General features: G+C 41.8%; 1 protein-coding gene across 1 annotated transcript in view; it reads right to left on the bottom strand.

Annotated features, from left to right (window-relative positions):
* Gsap (gamma-secretase activating protein) overlaps positions 1-6,734 on the bottom strand; it is a 91,462-nt gene extending 84,728 nt beyond the window's left edge. Inside the window, exon 1 of the mRNA XM_020187255.2 lies at positions 6,580-6,734. Coding sequence (XP_020042844.2) covers positions 6,580-6,685 — 106 coding nt within the window. The 5' untranslated portion in view covers positions 6,686-6,734. The remainder of the gene's footprint in view (positions 1-6,579) is intronic.
* Positions 6,735-17,856: the final 11,122 nt, after the last annotated feature.

Genomic DNA, 17,856 nt, shown 5'->3' with positions numbered 1-17,856 from the left:
TGACAGTACCACCAAAAACAGGAGGGAGCCATTTATGAAAATAAAGAAATAATAGCCTAGGTATAAATCTAGCAAAAAATCTACAGAGCTTCCACAAAGAAAATTCTAAGATTTATGGAATCATTAAGAAGATCTAGATAAACACCAAGCTAGCTTTTGTCCACAGTCAGGAAGATTAAGTAATATAAAAATGCCAATTCTCGGCAAGTTGTAGAGAATCAGTATAACTCAAATCAAAATCCCAATAGGCTTTTGGGGGAAATCTGGTAGCAGATTCCAAGATAGATAAGAAAGAGCAAACAATATAAAAATATAAAAAAGCAAAGATGCTTCCGAAGAATACTAAACTGCTCAGGTGGCAGTGCTGACACCTGTAATCTCAGCTACTCACAAGGCAGAAATCAGGGAACTGAGGTTCAAGGCTATAGACACCCCATCTCAACCAACAGGTAGGGCATGGTGGTTCATGCCTGTGACCCCAGCTATGGGAGTGGCACACGTAGGAAGATATAGGTCCCAGGCTGGCCTGGGCAAAAAAGTGAGACCCTATTTGAACAATAAAGCAAAAAGGGCTGGGGGCATGGCTTTAGTGCTAGAGTGTCTGCCTAGCAAGTGAAGCCCTGAGTTCAAATCCCAGTACTGCCACAAATAAAATACTAAGACAAGGGGACTTACCCTACCAATTGTCAAGACCTATCATAAAGCATAGTAATGAGATGTCACTATCTCAAGTGGAGATGATGGAACATGACAAGAGAAGACCTTTATTTATATCCAGGGAAATATGTGATATGTGTCAGAAGGGGTTTTGCTGTCAGTAAGGACAGGAAGTTCTACTTCAGTAGTGACAGTGAAACAACTAGCTATTAATGCAATAAATAAATAAAAATTGAATTTCTTGGTCTCTAAACTGAAGAGACCACCCACAGAGTGGGAGAAAATATTTGCCAGCTACACATCAGACAAAGGACTGATAATCAGAATATATAGGAAACTTAAAAAACTAAATTCTCCCAAAATTAATGAACCAATAAAGAAATGGGCAAGTGAACTAAACAGAACTTTCTCAAAAGAAGAAATTCAAATGGCCAAAAAACACATGAAAAAATGCTCACCATCTCTAGCAATAAAGGAAATGCAAATTAAAACCACACTAAGATTCCACCTCACCCCTGTTAGAATAGCCATCATCAGCAACACCACCAACAACAGGTGTTGGCGAGGATGCGGGGAAAAAGGAACCCTCTTACACTGTTGGTGGGAATGTAAACTAGTACAACCACTCTGGAAAAAAATTTGGAGGCTACTTAAAAAGCTAGACATTGATCTACCATTTGATCCAGCAATACCACTCTTGGGGATATACCCAAAAGACTGTGACACAGGTTACTCCAGAGGCACCTGCACACCCATGTTTATTGTGGCACTATTCACAATAGCCAAGTTATGGAAACAGCCAAGATGCCCCAGCACTGACGAATGGATTAAGAAAATGTGGTATCTATACACAATGGAATGTTATGCAGCCATGAAGAAGAATGAAATGTTATCATTTGCTGGTAAATGGATGGAACTGGAGAACATCATTCTGAGTGAGGTTAGCCTGGCTCAAAAGACCAAAAATTGTATGTTCTCCCTCATATGTGGACATTAGATCAAGGGCAAACACAACAAGGGGATTGGACTTTGATCACAGATAAAGCGAGAGCACACAAGGGAGATATGAGGATAGGTAAGACACCTAAAAAATTAGCTAGCATTTGTTGCCCTCAATGCAGAGAAACTAAAGCAGATACTTTTTTTGTTTTTTTTTTTTGTTTGTTTGTCCATTATTCTTTTTTTTTTCTTTTATTATTCATATGTGCATACAAGGCTTGGGTCATTTCTCCCCCCTGCCCCCACCCCCTCCCTTACCACCCACTCCGCCCCCTCCCTCTCCCCTCACCCCCTCAATACCCAGCAGAAACTGTTCTGCCCTTGTCTCTAATTTTGTTGTAGAGAGAGCAAAAACAAGGGCTTTTGCTGGTTGAGATAAGGATAGCTATACAGGGAGTTGACTCGCATTGATTTCCTGTGCGTGTGTGTTACCTTCTAGGTTAATTCTTCTTGATCTCACCTTTTCTCTAGTTCCTGGTCCCCTTCTCCTATTGGCTTCAGTTGCTTTAAAGTATCTGCTTTACCTTATGTCAACCAGCAAAAACCCTTGTTCCTTCCTATTATTGCTTATACTCTCTCTACAACAAAATTAGAGACAAGGGCAGAACAGTTTCTGCCTGGGTAAGGGGGGAAAGGGGGGGAGGGGTGATGGGTGGGGGAGGAAGGGATTGGGGGGGGAATGGAGGAGAAATGGCCCTAACATTGTATTCACATATGAATAAAATAAAACTTTTTTTAAATATTGAATTTCTATATCACATCACACAAACATTAAGTACAAGGCAGGACAGAGAAGAAAATAAGAAAAGCAAAGCTATAAAGCTTTCAGAAGTTCATATTAAAAATGTCTTCATGACTTCTGAATAAGAAAGAATTTCTTTAAAAGGTTTAAAAGCATATATCAAAGAAAGATGCATAAATTAGGCTACTTCAAAGATTAAAACCTCCTGTTTATCAAGGCAACCTCATAAACTGAAAAAACAAGTAACAGACTGAGAGAAAATACTTGCGACACTCATGTTGAACAAAGATCTAAAATTCAGAATGCCTACAGAATCCTAAAAACCAACATTCATAAGAGAACAGTATGAAAAGATGGATGAAGGAATTAGCAAAGATGTCATGGAAAGGAAAAGTCAAGAAGCATTAAATGCATAGGGACCTCAACCTCAGAACACAGAGAAATAACATTTAGACCCACCAGCTTGACCAAAAACTTTAAATCTAGAAGGAGCCATTACGAGCTTGTCAGGATATAGAGCATCAGAGCATTTCTTCAACACAAATGGGGTCTTAAGAGAATTTGAGAAACAATTTGGCAATACCCAGGAGAGGTGAAGATGTGCACAGCTTGTGACTTGGCAGCTCCACTCTTAGCCAGACATCATACGTGTGCCTTCTTTCACCAGGACAAGGCAGTTAGGAAAAGTATTAACTGTAATGGCAAATATAGAAACTCCCCAAATGTCATTCAGCAAAAAGATAAGCACAGTTAGGCTCCCTATAACACAGTCTGAGACAGTTTGGTACTATTTACCACCTGTAAGAGGAAGAAGGAAGCAGGTCCCAGAGGGCAGAAGTCAAGCTTCCACGAAGGCCCTATAGCTTCAGATGATCTTAGGACCCCTACCACCACTGGGGAGGAAGCTCCAGAACTGAACTAAATAGCCAGAGCTGTCCCACATCGAGTCAAAAATGGCCTCACCTTTACAACCCACCTGAATCACTCACTGAATGTAGGCTACATTTAAAAAAGGAATGAAGGCCGGGTACCAGTGACTTACACCTGTAATCCTAGCTACTTGGGGGGCTGAAATTGCGAGAATCAAGGCTCAAGGCCAGCCTGGGCAAATAGTTCACAAGACCCCATCCCCAAAATAACCTGAGCAAAATAGACTGGAGGCGTGGCTTATTGGTAGAGCACCTGCTTTGCAAGCATGAAGCCTTGAGTTCAAACCCCAGTTCCTCAAAACAGAAAGGGGAATTAAGTTGGGGGAGCAGTGTCTGAAGGAGCTGACAGTATCCACTGCACCTGGAACAGGCCTTCTCTTGAAAGGCAAGTCTAAGGGTTGCATCTCATGTCCACCATATTCTTATATATTCACACTAGAATACTGTAGAGCAGTTAAAATTAATGACAACATGAATAAACGTCACAATATTGGAGAAGGAAAAAAAGCAAAAGAAAACATGCTTGAAGTTTACAGACAAAAAAATGGGGGTTGAAACTGTCAATAAAATCAAAATAATTTTAAAATACAGAAGTTTGAACAATTGCTACCCCGGGTCAGGGGGTAAGAGATAGAAAAAGCCTCCAAAAGTCCTGATAATATTCTACTTGTAAGCTGAGTGGTGGGTACATGGATTTTTAAAAAATTGTTATTTATTAGCAACATATATCAAAATCAATTTTGAAGAACAAATGTTTTTCTCATTTTATTTCGGTAGAGACTATTTTTCCAAAGTTCATGGTGAATCAGGTGCAGATGCAGTAACCAAATCTGTTCTACTTACTCTTTGACCTCCATGTTGACTAAAATGTTATCTGATAGGCACCCAATTTGCATGGATGACTCTGCCCAGCTCCCTGATGATTTTGGCAGGAATATGTCATATTCATAAGAATTACTTAGCACCACAAAAAAAATCATCAATTGGATTTGTTAATGCACAAAATGTTAAGACCTCAAATTTAGAAAGCAGGTGGGCAGAGCCATTATAATGGTATGGTCATTTATATATGGAAAGCTGGGACTGTAAAAGGCAAATAGTTTGCACAAACATGTTGAGTGCCAGGTATTGGTGGCTCATGCCTGTAATCCTAGCTACTGGAGAGGCAGAGAAAAGGAGGATTGAGGTTTGAGGGCAGCTGGGGCAAATAGTTCCTGAGACCCTATCTTGAAAATACCCAACACAAAGAAAAAAAGACTGGTGGAGCAGCCCAAGTGGTAGAGTGCCTGCCTAGTAGGTGTGAGGCCCTAAGTTCAAGTCCCAGTACCACCAAAAAAAAAAAGTGTTGCGTAATAGGTATGCTAGAAATAAAATAAAATGCTGATTTTGCCCCACCACTTTCAATAAATCATACTAGAGGAATTGACCTGTGGATTTGCTGTGGGGTGCCCACCCACTGGTGATCATCAGACACCACAGTACTCTTAGTGTAACAGAGCTAATGTCTTGCCAACTGCCCTGTGAGAGCAAAAGGCTACCAACATCAGAAAAGCCAGTATTTCTCACAAGTTCACCTTCTGAGGACCCACAAGGACCCTTTATTTAATGAAACATCAATATACATACTTATAATTCTTCACAGAGGAGTGAAAAATACAAGGAAGCCAAAATTCAACTGGGTCATACACAGTTTTTCAGTCACGACACAATTAGGGAAACATAAGTCTGTGGCATGTCACACTTCACCTAACATCTCATTTGCAGACACCTGCCATTTAGCAACATAAGGTGGGAATCCAAATCCGAGAAAGAACTACTTACTGTGTAGTGGAAAACAGACTAGGAGCTGCCTGCTGCATTTCAAAAAGTTGAACCTTCGGAAGCTTTTCGGACATGCAGAAAACTTTTAAACTTCTCTTCCCCTCTCCCAGCCAAAGCAAGGCTTTACTAGTAATGATACTAACAGCAAACAACCTGGAAGCTACACAAACACGACACAATCCACTTAACAGGGCAAGGAAACCTATGAATATATCCGATGAAGCATAGGATAGTGTAGATACAGGTAGTAATGGAAGACTATCACCAGAATTTAGGAAAAGGAGTTGGGTAGCTTGATGCCTCCCCAGGTGTGTGTGTGTGTGTGTGTGTGTGTGTGTGTGTGTGTGTGTAATATATGCATATATACATATAAACACGCACACAGATAGTTTAAGAAAAACCTCAGACAAAAAGCAAGTACACTGAAGTGGACACCCCCTATGCATAAGGTGGGTCCAAGAGGTACTATTTCTTTGAGGATGAGTTTAAGCACTGAAGATGCTCCATTATTTACAACCTTAAAATGAAAAAAAAAAAAAAAGGAAGAAAAAACATACCACACCACGGGAAACCACAGGCTCCTCCCACCCCCTTCTTTAGAGTAGATTAATGCCTGGAAGGCTTAAAAGTCACTGTTTACTCCCTTGCTGGAATCGAGACAAAGGTTTTTGTGGCAGGTGAGACCCCCAGCCTCACTGCGGGGTTGTTCGGCAGGAAACGGGACACAGCCGCCGGCCCTGCTCGCGGTACTCCGGTGACGCACGGTGGCGGGGCAGCCTGGTGCGGGTTCTTGGTTCACTGCGCGCAGCCTGACGGGGCCCTTCCCTCTGCACTTCACATCCGGAGTGGCAGGTCCCCTAAGTCACCCGCCACCGTGCACACGGACACCGAAACGCATCTCACAGATTTGCAGCAAGCTTTTCTTTGAAAACACTGGGAAACCACAGAGTTCCCCTTCTTTCAAGTACATCAATGCTGGGAAAATGCACCTCCCCCCACACACACCCCCAACAAAAATCACAGCTGGGGACAAACTGCGCCAAATAAGATATATTTATATGGCGGTTTTCTTGATAGCCTCGATTCAAGTTCTCAAAACTTGCAACTTCTGGGAGCCTCGTGTCCTGGCCGAGCCCCTGCGAGGTTGATGAGCTTAGCTCGTTTCCGCAGCTGCTCCTCCACCCCTCCCCCGAGGTGATGGGCCGAGGGGACCCCTGGTGACCCGGCCTTTAGCGCGCGGTGAGTTACCGTGGGCAACAAGTCGGTCGGGTACCGGAGGGCTGCTAGGAGACAATGCCCTCCAGCCGTAACCTTCACCCCGTGGCGAGGCCAAAGAACCAGCAGCAACCTTCACGGGACAGTGGGGTCAGTGCCCCCACTGGGTATAGATGGCATGCCTCCACGCCCCCGCCTGGCCCCCCAGCAAGGCACCTGCGCCGCCGCCGCCTCCGGCCCCCGCGGTCCCCGCGCGCCGCGCCCGCAGCCAGGGCAGCACGTCCTCCCGGAGATGGAAGTCGGCGACCAGACGGAGCGCCATCGTCCGCACGCGGCGCGGACATTCCCGGCCCTCGGCCACCACCCCGAGACCGCCCTCTCCTTCCTCTCCCCCGCCTCCCCGCCGCGCCGCTTTCGGTTTTCGGGCGCCCGGGAGGAGAAGCCTCGAGCGCCGCCTCCGACCTCGTCAGGCGCGCGGACAAAGCCACCACCGGGCAGAGGATCGAGGGCCGGGAGATCCGAGGCGGTGGCGGTGGCTTAGGGCCCTGGCGAGGTGGCTAGACCAATGACTTCCAAACGTGGCGGCACACTGGCTTGGAGGCGAGGCATTGTTCTTGTTTAGCCCCAGGTGACTCCGCCGTGCAGCAATGCTTGGCAACCACTTGGCTAAGGGAGAGCTGGTCACCAGCTCTCAGTGAACTAAGGGAGGTTCAAGGTCACTACAGCAGCAGAGATCGCCAGAGTCTTGGGCCCGTTCAGCCGGGCCGCCTGATGATGTTTTATCAGCAGTGTTGAGTTAGAGCATGTGAAAACGCGATTGTATTTTGGGAAGGTTCACCAGTTCACTCCGAGGAGGACCCTCCTAGCCAGCCTAGGAGTCCTCTGTGCGGAGATGTCAAGAAGTGCTCTCATTTTTTCCAGGGACACCTGTCATCTTGGACGCCTTCCCGCCCCTTCCCTTTCCCTATGTTTTCAAAATCCCGCCAGTCTAGCTTTCTCCATCCACTGCATGCACATTGGTGAGCTCATTGGTCGCTGTGTTCCTGACCCTGTCAGATGCAATCCATCTTGAACACCACAGCCAGTCATTTCTCTTCCTAAAACTAAGCTAGCCTAATGTCTCTGTGCAGAAGATTTTGAGTAAAAAGCTCGCTGCCCGGGATGAAGTATCTACTCTTTACCGGATCTACGACCCTTTCTACCTAAAACTTCAACTTCTGGCTCCCAGAATCCTCTAATTCTACCCTCCATTCTCCTAAAAAAAATTCTACAGGTCCTTGCAGCCCGTCTCTACAGAGCTTTATTTTCTCACAGGCAGCCCACAATGACCTCAACCCTAAACCCCTAGAGTGGCCTTCCTAGTACACTTGACCATTGTATACAGCCTTGAGACATGAAAATTCAATCTTGAGTCTTGGAGCAGCCCCTCTGCCCCCACCAAGGGCTAACAGCACCCTGTCAACAGTTACCAAAGAATGAGTGAATTCAGTAGTACAGTAAAGAATGCTTCTTCATTTGTTTCTCTAAATTGGGGTGTCAAAATTACCTGAACTGGTATTATCTGAGGTGCTATTTTACAATGTAGACAGCTGATCTCCAGATCTGGGCAAGCCTCAGAAATGTCAAAGCCAAAACCTTAGGTGCTTTAGTCTTGCTATGGTTTGAAAACTAAATAAATATAAAAGAAAGTCTTAACTTTCCCCTAGAATTATGTTTCTCCAAGGGAGGTAGAGGATGATGTTAGGTAGAGCTCTACTACTCATTATCATACACATAGGAAAAGCCTCCCACTTGCAATCTACATGAAAATTTAAAAGAAGTCTAATGCTAATATTAGCTAGGAGCAAAAGGGAAGCCACTGATGCCATGAGAAGGTACAAAATGAAGCTGGTTGCCTTTGTTTCACAGAACTGTCATTTGCCTGTTTTTTTAAAATTCAATGTTTCTTTTGTGTTTATTTTTTGCAATTAACTTCTATTTTTGTCAATCAAGCCTGGTTTTTACTGTTAAGCAGTGATGATATAAAGTTTGTCTTCAAAATAAATTTAAGTAATAAAAATAGTAAAGAAGGTGAGAAATAATAACCAAGATAGCAGGAAGGTGTGGTGAAAATTTCCATGTTGCTCTGTGAGTGACTGAACTTTGGAGATAAGCAGAGAGACTGGGAAAGGAGTAACAGAAGGTATGCTGAAGGGGTATACTTCAACTCTACAGAGGGCAGAACTGGAGAGCATCTTGCCTTTGTTTAAAAAGCAGCCTTACAGGGCCATTAAATATTGAAACTTGAAACTGGTTTTCAGGTGAAGTAGAAATACTTGTGCTTCTTGGAAATTGTTTGCAGTGCTGGGGATTGAACCCAGGGCCTTGTACATGCTCGGCAAGCACTTGACCACTAAGCTACATACCCAGTCCTTGGGATTTTGAGACCATGTCTCACCACACAACCCAGGTAGGCCTCAAACTCAAGTCCTCAAGTGCTGGGATTACAGACATGTTACCACGCTTAGATGCTTCTTGGAGATTTTCAGACTAAACCATGATCTTCCTTAAAATCAGAGCATAGATAGAACTGTAGAGCTAAAGGTCTTATAATCAGTGGACTAGGGGCATGGCTCGAGTGGTAGAAGCCCTAAATTCAAAATCCAGTGAGAGAGAGAGAGAAAGAAAGAAAGAAAGTAGGCCCTGACAATCAATGGTCTGCTCAACAAAGTGTTTAGTGTGGTTGATAGCTAGCTAACCAAACTGTAACTTCCTGCTACTGTTATGTTAAAGACACTTTTTTTTTTTAAAGACTTTTTTTTTTTTTTTTTTTGCGGTATAGGGGCTTGAACTCAAGGCCTACACCTTGAGCTACTTCACCAGCCCCCCCCCCTTTTTTTTTTAAGGAAACGGCAAGGTAGAAAATTTTTATTATTTTTTTGACAGTTTTTCACTATGTAGTCCAAGCTGTCTTGGAACTAGCTGCATATTCTAGGCTGACCTCCTCCTGTCTCCACCTCTCAACTACAGGGATTACAGACATGTTCTACTATGCCCAATTCAGGGAAAGCCTTTTAAAGCCATGTTTAACCTGATTTTTTGGGAGGAGGGAGCAGTACTGGGGTTTGAACTCAGGGCCTCACACTTACTAGATAGTCGCTCTACCACTTAACCCACTCTAGCAGCCCTTTTAAGTGTTGTGTATTTTATTTTATTTTTATTTTTTAAATATTATTTTATTGTTTTTACATTTACTTACATGTGTATACATTATTTGGGCCACCTCCCCCAACCCCTACCTCCAGGCAGATCCTATTCTGCCCTCTTGTTCTCTGATTTTGTTGAAGAAAAAATATAAAAGACAATAAGAAAAACAGCATTTTTGCTAGTTTGAGATAAAGATAGCTATACAGGGAGATTCCTTGTGTTGTTTCCATGCACAAGGAATTACAACCCAAATTGATTTATCTCTACCAGACCTCACTACTTCCCGGTTACCTTCCCATAGTGACCTCTGTCGGTTTAAGATTACCACATTCAAGTTTTTGGTTTCCTTCACTTTCCCTATTCCTCTTGTGCGCATTCTCCACTTAGTGTGTTACCCATGTCCAATAATATTAGTGGATTTGTTTCAGGTCTAAAGTCCGCATATGAGGGAGAACGTGATTTTTGGCCTTCGGAGCCTAACTAACTTCACTTAAGATGATGTTCTCTAGTTCCATCCATTTACCTGTGAATGACAAAATTTCATTCTTCTTTGTGGCTGAGTAAAACTCCACTGTGTAAAAATACCACATTTTCTTAATCCATTCATCAGTAGTGGGGCATCTTGGCTGTTTCCATAGCTTGGCTACTGTGAATAGTGCTGCAGTAAACATGTGTGTGCAGGTGCCTTTGTAATAACCTGAGTCGCATTCCTTTGGGTATAGCCCTAGGAGTGGGATTGCTGGATCATATGACAGATCTATGTTTAGTTTTTTAAGAAGCCTCCATATTGTTTTCCATAGTGATTGTACTAGCTTACATTCCCTCCAGCAGTGTATGAGGGTTCCTTTTTCCCTGCATTCTCACCAACATTTGTTGTTGGTGGTGTTCTTGACGATAGCTATTCTAACAGGGGTGAGGTAGAATCTTAGTGTGGTTTTGATTTGCATTTCCTTTATGGCCAGGGATGGTGAGCAGTTTTTCATGTGTTTTTGGCTGTTTGGACTTCATCCTTTGAAAGACTTCTGTTTAGTTCAGTTGTCCACTTCTTTATTGGTTCATTGATTTTGGGGGACTTTAGCTTTTTGAACTCCCTATATATTCTGGTTTTCAGTCCCTTGCCTAATGTATAGCTAGCAAAGATTTTCTCCCATTCTTTAGGTGGTCTCTTCAATTTACAGACCATTTCTTTTGTTGTACAGAAGATTTTTCATTTCATGTAGTTCCATTTTTCAATATATATTCTGGTTATCAGTCCCTTGTCTGATGAATAGCTAGCAAATATTCTGCAGATGGCCTTTTCAATTTAGGGACCATTTCTTTGGCTGTGCAGAAGCTATTTGATTTCATGTAGTCCCATTTGTCCATCCTTTCTCTTAGTTGCTGAATCACTTGAGTTCTACTGAGGAAGTCCTTGCCTATATCTATTGCTTCCAGTGTATTCCTTTCCTGTACTAACCTCAAGGTTTTAGGTCTGATGTTAAGGCCCTTAATCAACTTTGAGTTGAGACTAGTACAGGGTGACAGGCAGGGATCTAGTTTCAGTTTTCTGCAGGCAGATAACTACTTTTCCCAGCAACATTTGTTGAAGAGGCTGTCTTTTCTCCATCATATGTTTTTGGCAACTTTGTCAAAATTAGGTGGGTGTACCTGCATGGATTCATATCTGGGTCCTCTATTCTGTTCCATTGGTCTTCATATCTGTTTTTGTGTCAGCATGTGTTAGGTATTTTCAAGATAAGATTTCTCAAACTAATTGCCCTTGCTGGCTTTGAACTATGATCCTCCTAATCTCTGCCTCCTGAGTAGCTAGGATTATAGGCATGAGCCACCAGCACCTGGCTATGTTGAAGACTCTAAGTTGACCTTCCTGATTGGGGTATAATTCTGGAACCATAGAGAAAAATAAAGTGTGGATTTTATTTTTCCAATAATAGCTTAAGTTCTTTGTAAATTCATCTTCAGTTTTTAGAATGACCTTTTTTTCAGAGCTGGAGCGCAAACCCAGGGTCTCACGCATGCTAAGCTCAACCACTGAGCAAAATCCCCAGCCCAAGGTTTTAGATTTGATGGAAATAAAAAGAACTGGAAATATGGACTGAGCAAATCATTTATACATGGATGACAGCTTATTTAATGGAGATATTAAAATTAAAAGTTCCCCTCTACTCTTCTGATCAAGAAATAACTCTTGGAAATAAGAAAGTATTGGGTTTGATTTTGAAGGAATTAGAGAGGGGCCTGTTCAACAAAATCTAATCCAGAAGACAAATCATAAAGTGTCTAAGAAAAGACTAAAGATACTAGGTTTGAAATTTTCAACCAGTGGAACAATGACTACATAAAAGAGCTTTTTATTAATAAACTTGTATTGAAATTAAGCAGAATTGCATAACTTAAAAATGAACCTTGAATTTGGGGGCTATGCCCTTGAAAGGACGGTCAGAATCTTTTTCTTAGCCAGGCTTGTGGTTCACACTTGTATTCTTAGCTACTCAGGAGGCAGAGATCAGGAGGATCTCTGTTTGAAGCCAAATAGTTTTCGAGACCCTATCTCGAAAAAAGCCCTTCACAAAAAAGGGCTGGTGGAGTGGCTCCAGATATAGGCCCTGAGTTCAAACCCCAGCACCACAAAAAGAAAAAAAAAAGTCCTTTCTTAAGATGAGTAGATGTCACCTCAAAACTCATTAGACTCTAAGGTACCTCTGCATTTTCCAGGAAATAATTATTCTAAGCTTTATAACAAAGATGGAGCTGACTTAAAGTGAGGTGGGTTCTCATGCTAATTCCTCATAGTAGTTTACTTTTAATAAAAATGTTTAACATAATGTTAAATAAGTACTTAATGTGAGAGTCATTGTGACTTCCCAAGGCCCACTTGCACCAGTCAGGTGGCAACAGTTCTGCCAGTGGTTGATTTGGGAATGAGCACACGCATCAGTTAGAACTAGGTTCATCAGAAGTTAATGAAAACCCAAATTAACAGTAAATTGAATGCACAAGGTTTTATTCTCTCACCCATCTGGAGGTGGGTAGTCCAAAGTTCAGAGGGCAGATTCTAGAAGTCATCAGGGATGCAAGTTCTTTCCAGCTTTTGCTCTACCAAACCTTGATCATACCCTTGTCCTCATGGTCTGAGATGACTGCAAAAGATTCAATCCTTATGTTTACATTCCAGAAATCCAAATAGGAGAAGAGGAATAAAAAAGGTAGTGGCTTTTTTTTTTCTCAGACAGGGTCTCACTAAATTATGCGAACTGGCCTCAAACTTCTGATCCTCCTGTCTCAGCCTCCTGAGTGATGGAATTATAGGTGTAAGTGCCTCTCTTTTAAGGATATTTCCCAAAAGTTCTACAAAACATCTCTACTTATTTTCATTGACTAGAATATAGTCCTTAGCCAAATATAGCTTCAAAGAAGGTAAGGAATATACCTGGCCAATGATATACTCAGGTAAAAACCAGAACAATATTATTCTAAAGATAGAGAAAAATGGATGTTCAGCAGCAAGGCAAAATCTCTATGGAGTGATGAAACCCAATTTTGGCCCTTAGGCTGTGAAGAAGCCTTTGCTGTGGTACTTCTGGGAAGATTTCTCTGTTCCTAAAAAAGCAGATAGGGGAAAAGATAGCCCCTCCCAGCCTTTAACTATTTTGAAGTCTGGCTATGATTCCTAGAACTTCAGCCATCCTCAGACTAGACTTCATCTACCAGACTGAAGAAGGCGTCAACTGATTAAATCAAACAGCTCAGAGAACTGCAGACATGTCATTTATGGAGCCAGTGCTACCTCTGGCCTCTCTGATAAAAGATAAATTGTTTAAACAACATTAAGTTACACTCTAATTTTACTTGCAACCAAGGGTCTCAATTTTAAGGGCCGTCATTTCAAAATTTCACACATAATGTCCAGGCATGTTAGCACATGACTTCTATCTATCCTAGCACTCTTGAGGTTGAGGCAGGAGTTTGAGGCCAACCTGGGCTATGTAGTTACCCTGTCTCAAAACACCAGGAAAAAAATTTCAAACACAGACCAAAGAGTACTATGATCATAATAGGTTTTTGTTTAAATACTTATTAGTGCACATTGTTCTATATTTTATTAACATAAAATGAAACAATGTCAAGGGAGTAGGCTTAAAGGGAAAGGCCTAGATAAACAAAGAGAGTGGGTGCCAGAACTCTGATAACCTAAGGTCTGAATCGAAACTCCTTCTGTCAGCAGACTCTTCCTTTATTATATAAGCCTGTTTGAGTTGGGTTTTCTATTGTTACTTATACTGAAAAAAAAAATAAAAAAAGCACCCCAGTTCAGGGATACACAAACATCAATGAGTGGTCATATCACCTGCGGATCTTGTTAATAGGGCGGACTGGTACTGCAAGCTGGAGTAGCACTGAGGCATTTGCATTTTAACAAGCTCCCAGGTGATGCTGACCGTCCACCCATGACATTTTGAATAACGTAAGAAAGGATCCTTCCTCTGTATTTGCTACCTTACTATCCCTATCACAGGAATGGCCAGGGAGGGATGAACTTGGGTGGGCCAGCTTTGACGATACCCTGGAGCTAAAGGTCCAGGTCTGGAAAGAAATGAGGGTGAGTACTAATTTCAAAAGTTTGAACAAGATCATGGGGAATACGTTCTAGAAGGAGATGACAGAAAATCAGTAAAGTGGAAGAAAAAGGTGTTAGAAAAAAGAAAAGGATCTTAGCCCAGATTTCTAAAAAGCAGAACACTAGGCAAAGCACAGGGGTAGGGTAGAGGATGGGAAGTAATGCAGGTCATCAGACTCTGCAGGATCCCTGGAAGCTTCAAGTGCACATCAAAGTGTGAGAAGCTCTGGGCTGGACCTTGTACTCACTCTGCCTGTGACTGAGGTCAGTTTCAAGCCTCTGCCACTGAGCAGAGACTTCCCTCCAAGATGCAGGAGGCAAGTGGATGGTGGAGTGTGCAGGCACAGCACAACACAGTGATCCCAAAATTATAAATCCAAAGCCCAGGTGGTCTTTATCCACTTGCAAACTTCTCAATGTTTTACTTAATGTGATCCTTGGGATAGTACAACAGGAGACAGAAAAACATGCCTTTCTTTCTAGAGAAGTCTTAAAAATATATAAGCTGTGATGTAAGGATGTTTTGCAGTCACTTCACAGTACTTTCTAATTCCATCCTAAAAATGAAAATGAAGCATGTTGACATCCTACATGTTTTCTTCATTTAACAGTCTTATTTAGATTTAATAGTAGAAAATACAGTCGTATTTCTTACCAGTTACATTGTAATTGCAAAAACCATCTCAACTGTTAACAATAGTCCCCTCTGAGGAAATGTAACTACATGAAGTTTTTTTTAACCTTAAGTACATACTAACTTTTTAATTTGAAAATTTAGCTTATTTTTTTTAATCTTTACTTTGATTTTGACTATAAAATTACTGTTCAGCCTTTAAGGAACCATCATTCTGGCAACTTTTGCTAAATTTTGTCCTGTGTAGTTGCAGGGATGACTGACATCAAAAGGGTCTTGAGGGCTGGGCACTAGTTGCTCAGGCCTGAAATCCTGGCTACTCAGGAGGCAGAGAGCAGGAGGATCATGGTTCGAAGCCAGCCCAGGCAAATAGTTCAAGAGACCCTATCTTGAAAAACTCTTCACACACACACACACACACAAAAAGTAGGCTGGTAGAGTGGCTCAAAAGGTGAATGCCCTGGAGGCATGTCTCAGTGGTAGAACACCTGCCTTACAAACACAAACCCCTATATTAAAACCCTAATACCACCCAAAAAAGGGACATGAAATATTTTTGTTTTCATAGAAGCTGACACTGTGGTTAGCAGTAATTGAGTAATAGAACAATTGTTTAAATCAGTTTATCATTTATGATTTTAGAGTGAAACACTCTCTGCAATTATTGAAAAGAAGGCTGATAAACTGTGTGTGTGTGTGTGTGTGTGTGTGTGTGTGTGTGTGTGTGTGTTACTTCAGTTTTTATTCAGGATTATTCCTGCTAGGAAAACTCTCTACAGCTTGAGCTACAACCTAGCCCTTCTTGATCTGGTTATTTTTGAGACAGGGTCTTCACATGATATATGCCCCAGTCAGCCAGGACTGAAATCTTTCTATTTACACTTCCTGTATAACTGAGATGACAGGTAGTGCACCACCAGGTCCAGGTACTAGTTAAGATGGGATCACACAAACTTTTTGCCCAGGCTGGCCTTAAATTGCAATCCTCCTGAGTAGCTAGGATTAAAGTTGCAAGCCACCATGCCCAACCTTACATAGACTTTTTAAGGAAAGGTTCTAGTAGTCCAATGATTTGAAGAAGATAAAGGGTTCCCATTTAAAACCAGAGGGGCTAGACAACAATTTGAATAGTCTAAAGGAACTATACCTGATGTAATTGCAGGAACAATTAGGGTAAAAACAGCCAGAAAGTTGGCTAAGCATTCCTGACAGCAAGAATGTTTCAACAAGTTTCTTTTAAAGTTTAGCTAGTGAATAAATACTATTAGCTGTGGAATTACTAGATCAAATAGGAAAAGTAATGAATGTGTGAAATACAAAGAAATTCTCTGAGAAATACACGATAAGGTAAAATTTGTGTTGCCATCTGAGACAATTCTTTCAAAAGATAAATGAATACTATGATTTCCATTTGTCCGTTACTGATAGTGTTAACTTCATGAAAGGGGTGTATTCTAGCCTTAATAAGTATTTTGTGGTGATACTTGGAAACTGAATATCCTGTTCCTCATCAAAGTTTCAGTGTATCTGTATGTATCTTTTTCTTATGTCTATCATACTATGTATTCATGGTTTCCTGCTTTCACAGGTTATAACTTATCTATCATTTATTTTGGTGCTAAAATTGTCCAAAACCTGGCCTTCTGACAACTTTCCATCATTTAAGAGGATTAATATCCTATGTTAGTCAGAAAGCATTCCATTTTAAGTCACTTCTATTCTTATTTAAAAATGTAGCATTTTCCAACACACTTAATATGCTTACTTATGATTTATAGATAAATGTTCTTCCTCCTCTAGCTTTCTTTTCAACCCTTTATTCCCTCCCTTTTGCTTTCTGAACAATTCCAGTCTAAATTTATGTGAGACAAAGAAAGGTATCTGCACAGGTAGAATTAAGAGCAGGATGTTGACCACAATTTGGGTGTCAGAGTTCAAGAGGGTGAAGAGGGAGTCCAGAGGAGGGAATGGTCACCCAGCTTGAGATGTAATGTTAGAAACCAGAGGGCAAGGAGGGATGGGGGTAGGGAGAGTCCAGCCTGGGCATCAGATTTCAAGTGGTTGGAGGAAGGGAAGCATCTGCACAGGGATGGGAAGGGCAGCTAAGCTGGGAGACAACAACTTACATGGGAATTGATCATTTAAGTAAATATATTAAGAATAATGTGATGATAAAAGCGAGAACACACAAGGGAGGGGTGAGGATAGGTAAGACACCTAAAAAACTAGCTAGCATTTGTTGCCCTTAATGCAGAGAAACTAAAGCAGATACCTTAAAGCAACTGAGGCCAATAGGAAAAGGGGAACAGGTACTAGAGAAAAGGTTAGATCAAAAAGAATTAACCTAGAAGGTAACACACACGCACAGGAAATCAATGTGAGTCAATGCCCTGTATAGCTATCCTTATCTCAACCAGCAAAAACCCTTGTTCCTTCCTATTATTGCTTATACTCTCTCTACAACAAAATTAGAGATAAGGGCAAAATAGTTTCTGCTGGGTATTGAGGGGGGAGAGAGGGAGGGGGCGGAGTGGGTGGTAAGGGAGGGGGTGGGGGCAGGGGGGAGAAATGAACCAAGCCTTGTATGCACATATGAATAATAAAAGAAAAATGAAAAAAAAAGAATAATGTGAGCTACATTTCTCACCAGCAGGCAAGGAAGTCACAAAATAGGACAAAAGAAAAAGGACTAAATGCTGTAGAGTCAGCTTGAAACTTAGGGTTTTCGACAAAAAATTATGCCAAATAGATGATGGAGATGGAGATGGATACCCATACGTGCCTGTGGATATATACATGCATTCCCTAGCTCTGTCCACTGAGAGCTGGGGGCAGCAGTACCACTATGTCCATGCACACATCTGGCATGAGGAAAGAACAAGATAAGCCTGGAACATCTGGTAGTGCTAGAAATCAAATATGTGCACAAAGAATGATGGGAACATGTCGGAAGGCCACAGGGGTCAGTGTGAAGTGGCTCCCAGTTGGCCAGATCTGGGGAAAATTTGAGCACCAAAATAAACAATAGTAAAAAATTATAACCTATGAAAGCAAG

This window comes from Castor canadensis, chromosome 2 (genome assembly GCF_047511655.1).
Source record: "Castor canadensis chromosome 2, mCasCan1.hap1v2, whole genome shotgun sequence".
Taxonomy (NCBI): Eukaryota; Metazoa; Chordata; class Mammalia; order Rodentia; family Castoridae; genus Castor; species Castor canadensis.
The sequence above is the reverse complement of the archived record's forward strand: the minus strand, read 5'-3'. Positions and strand labels throughout refer to the sequence as shown.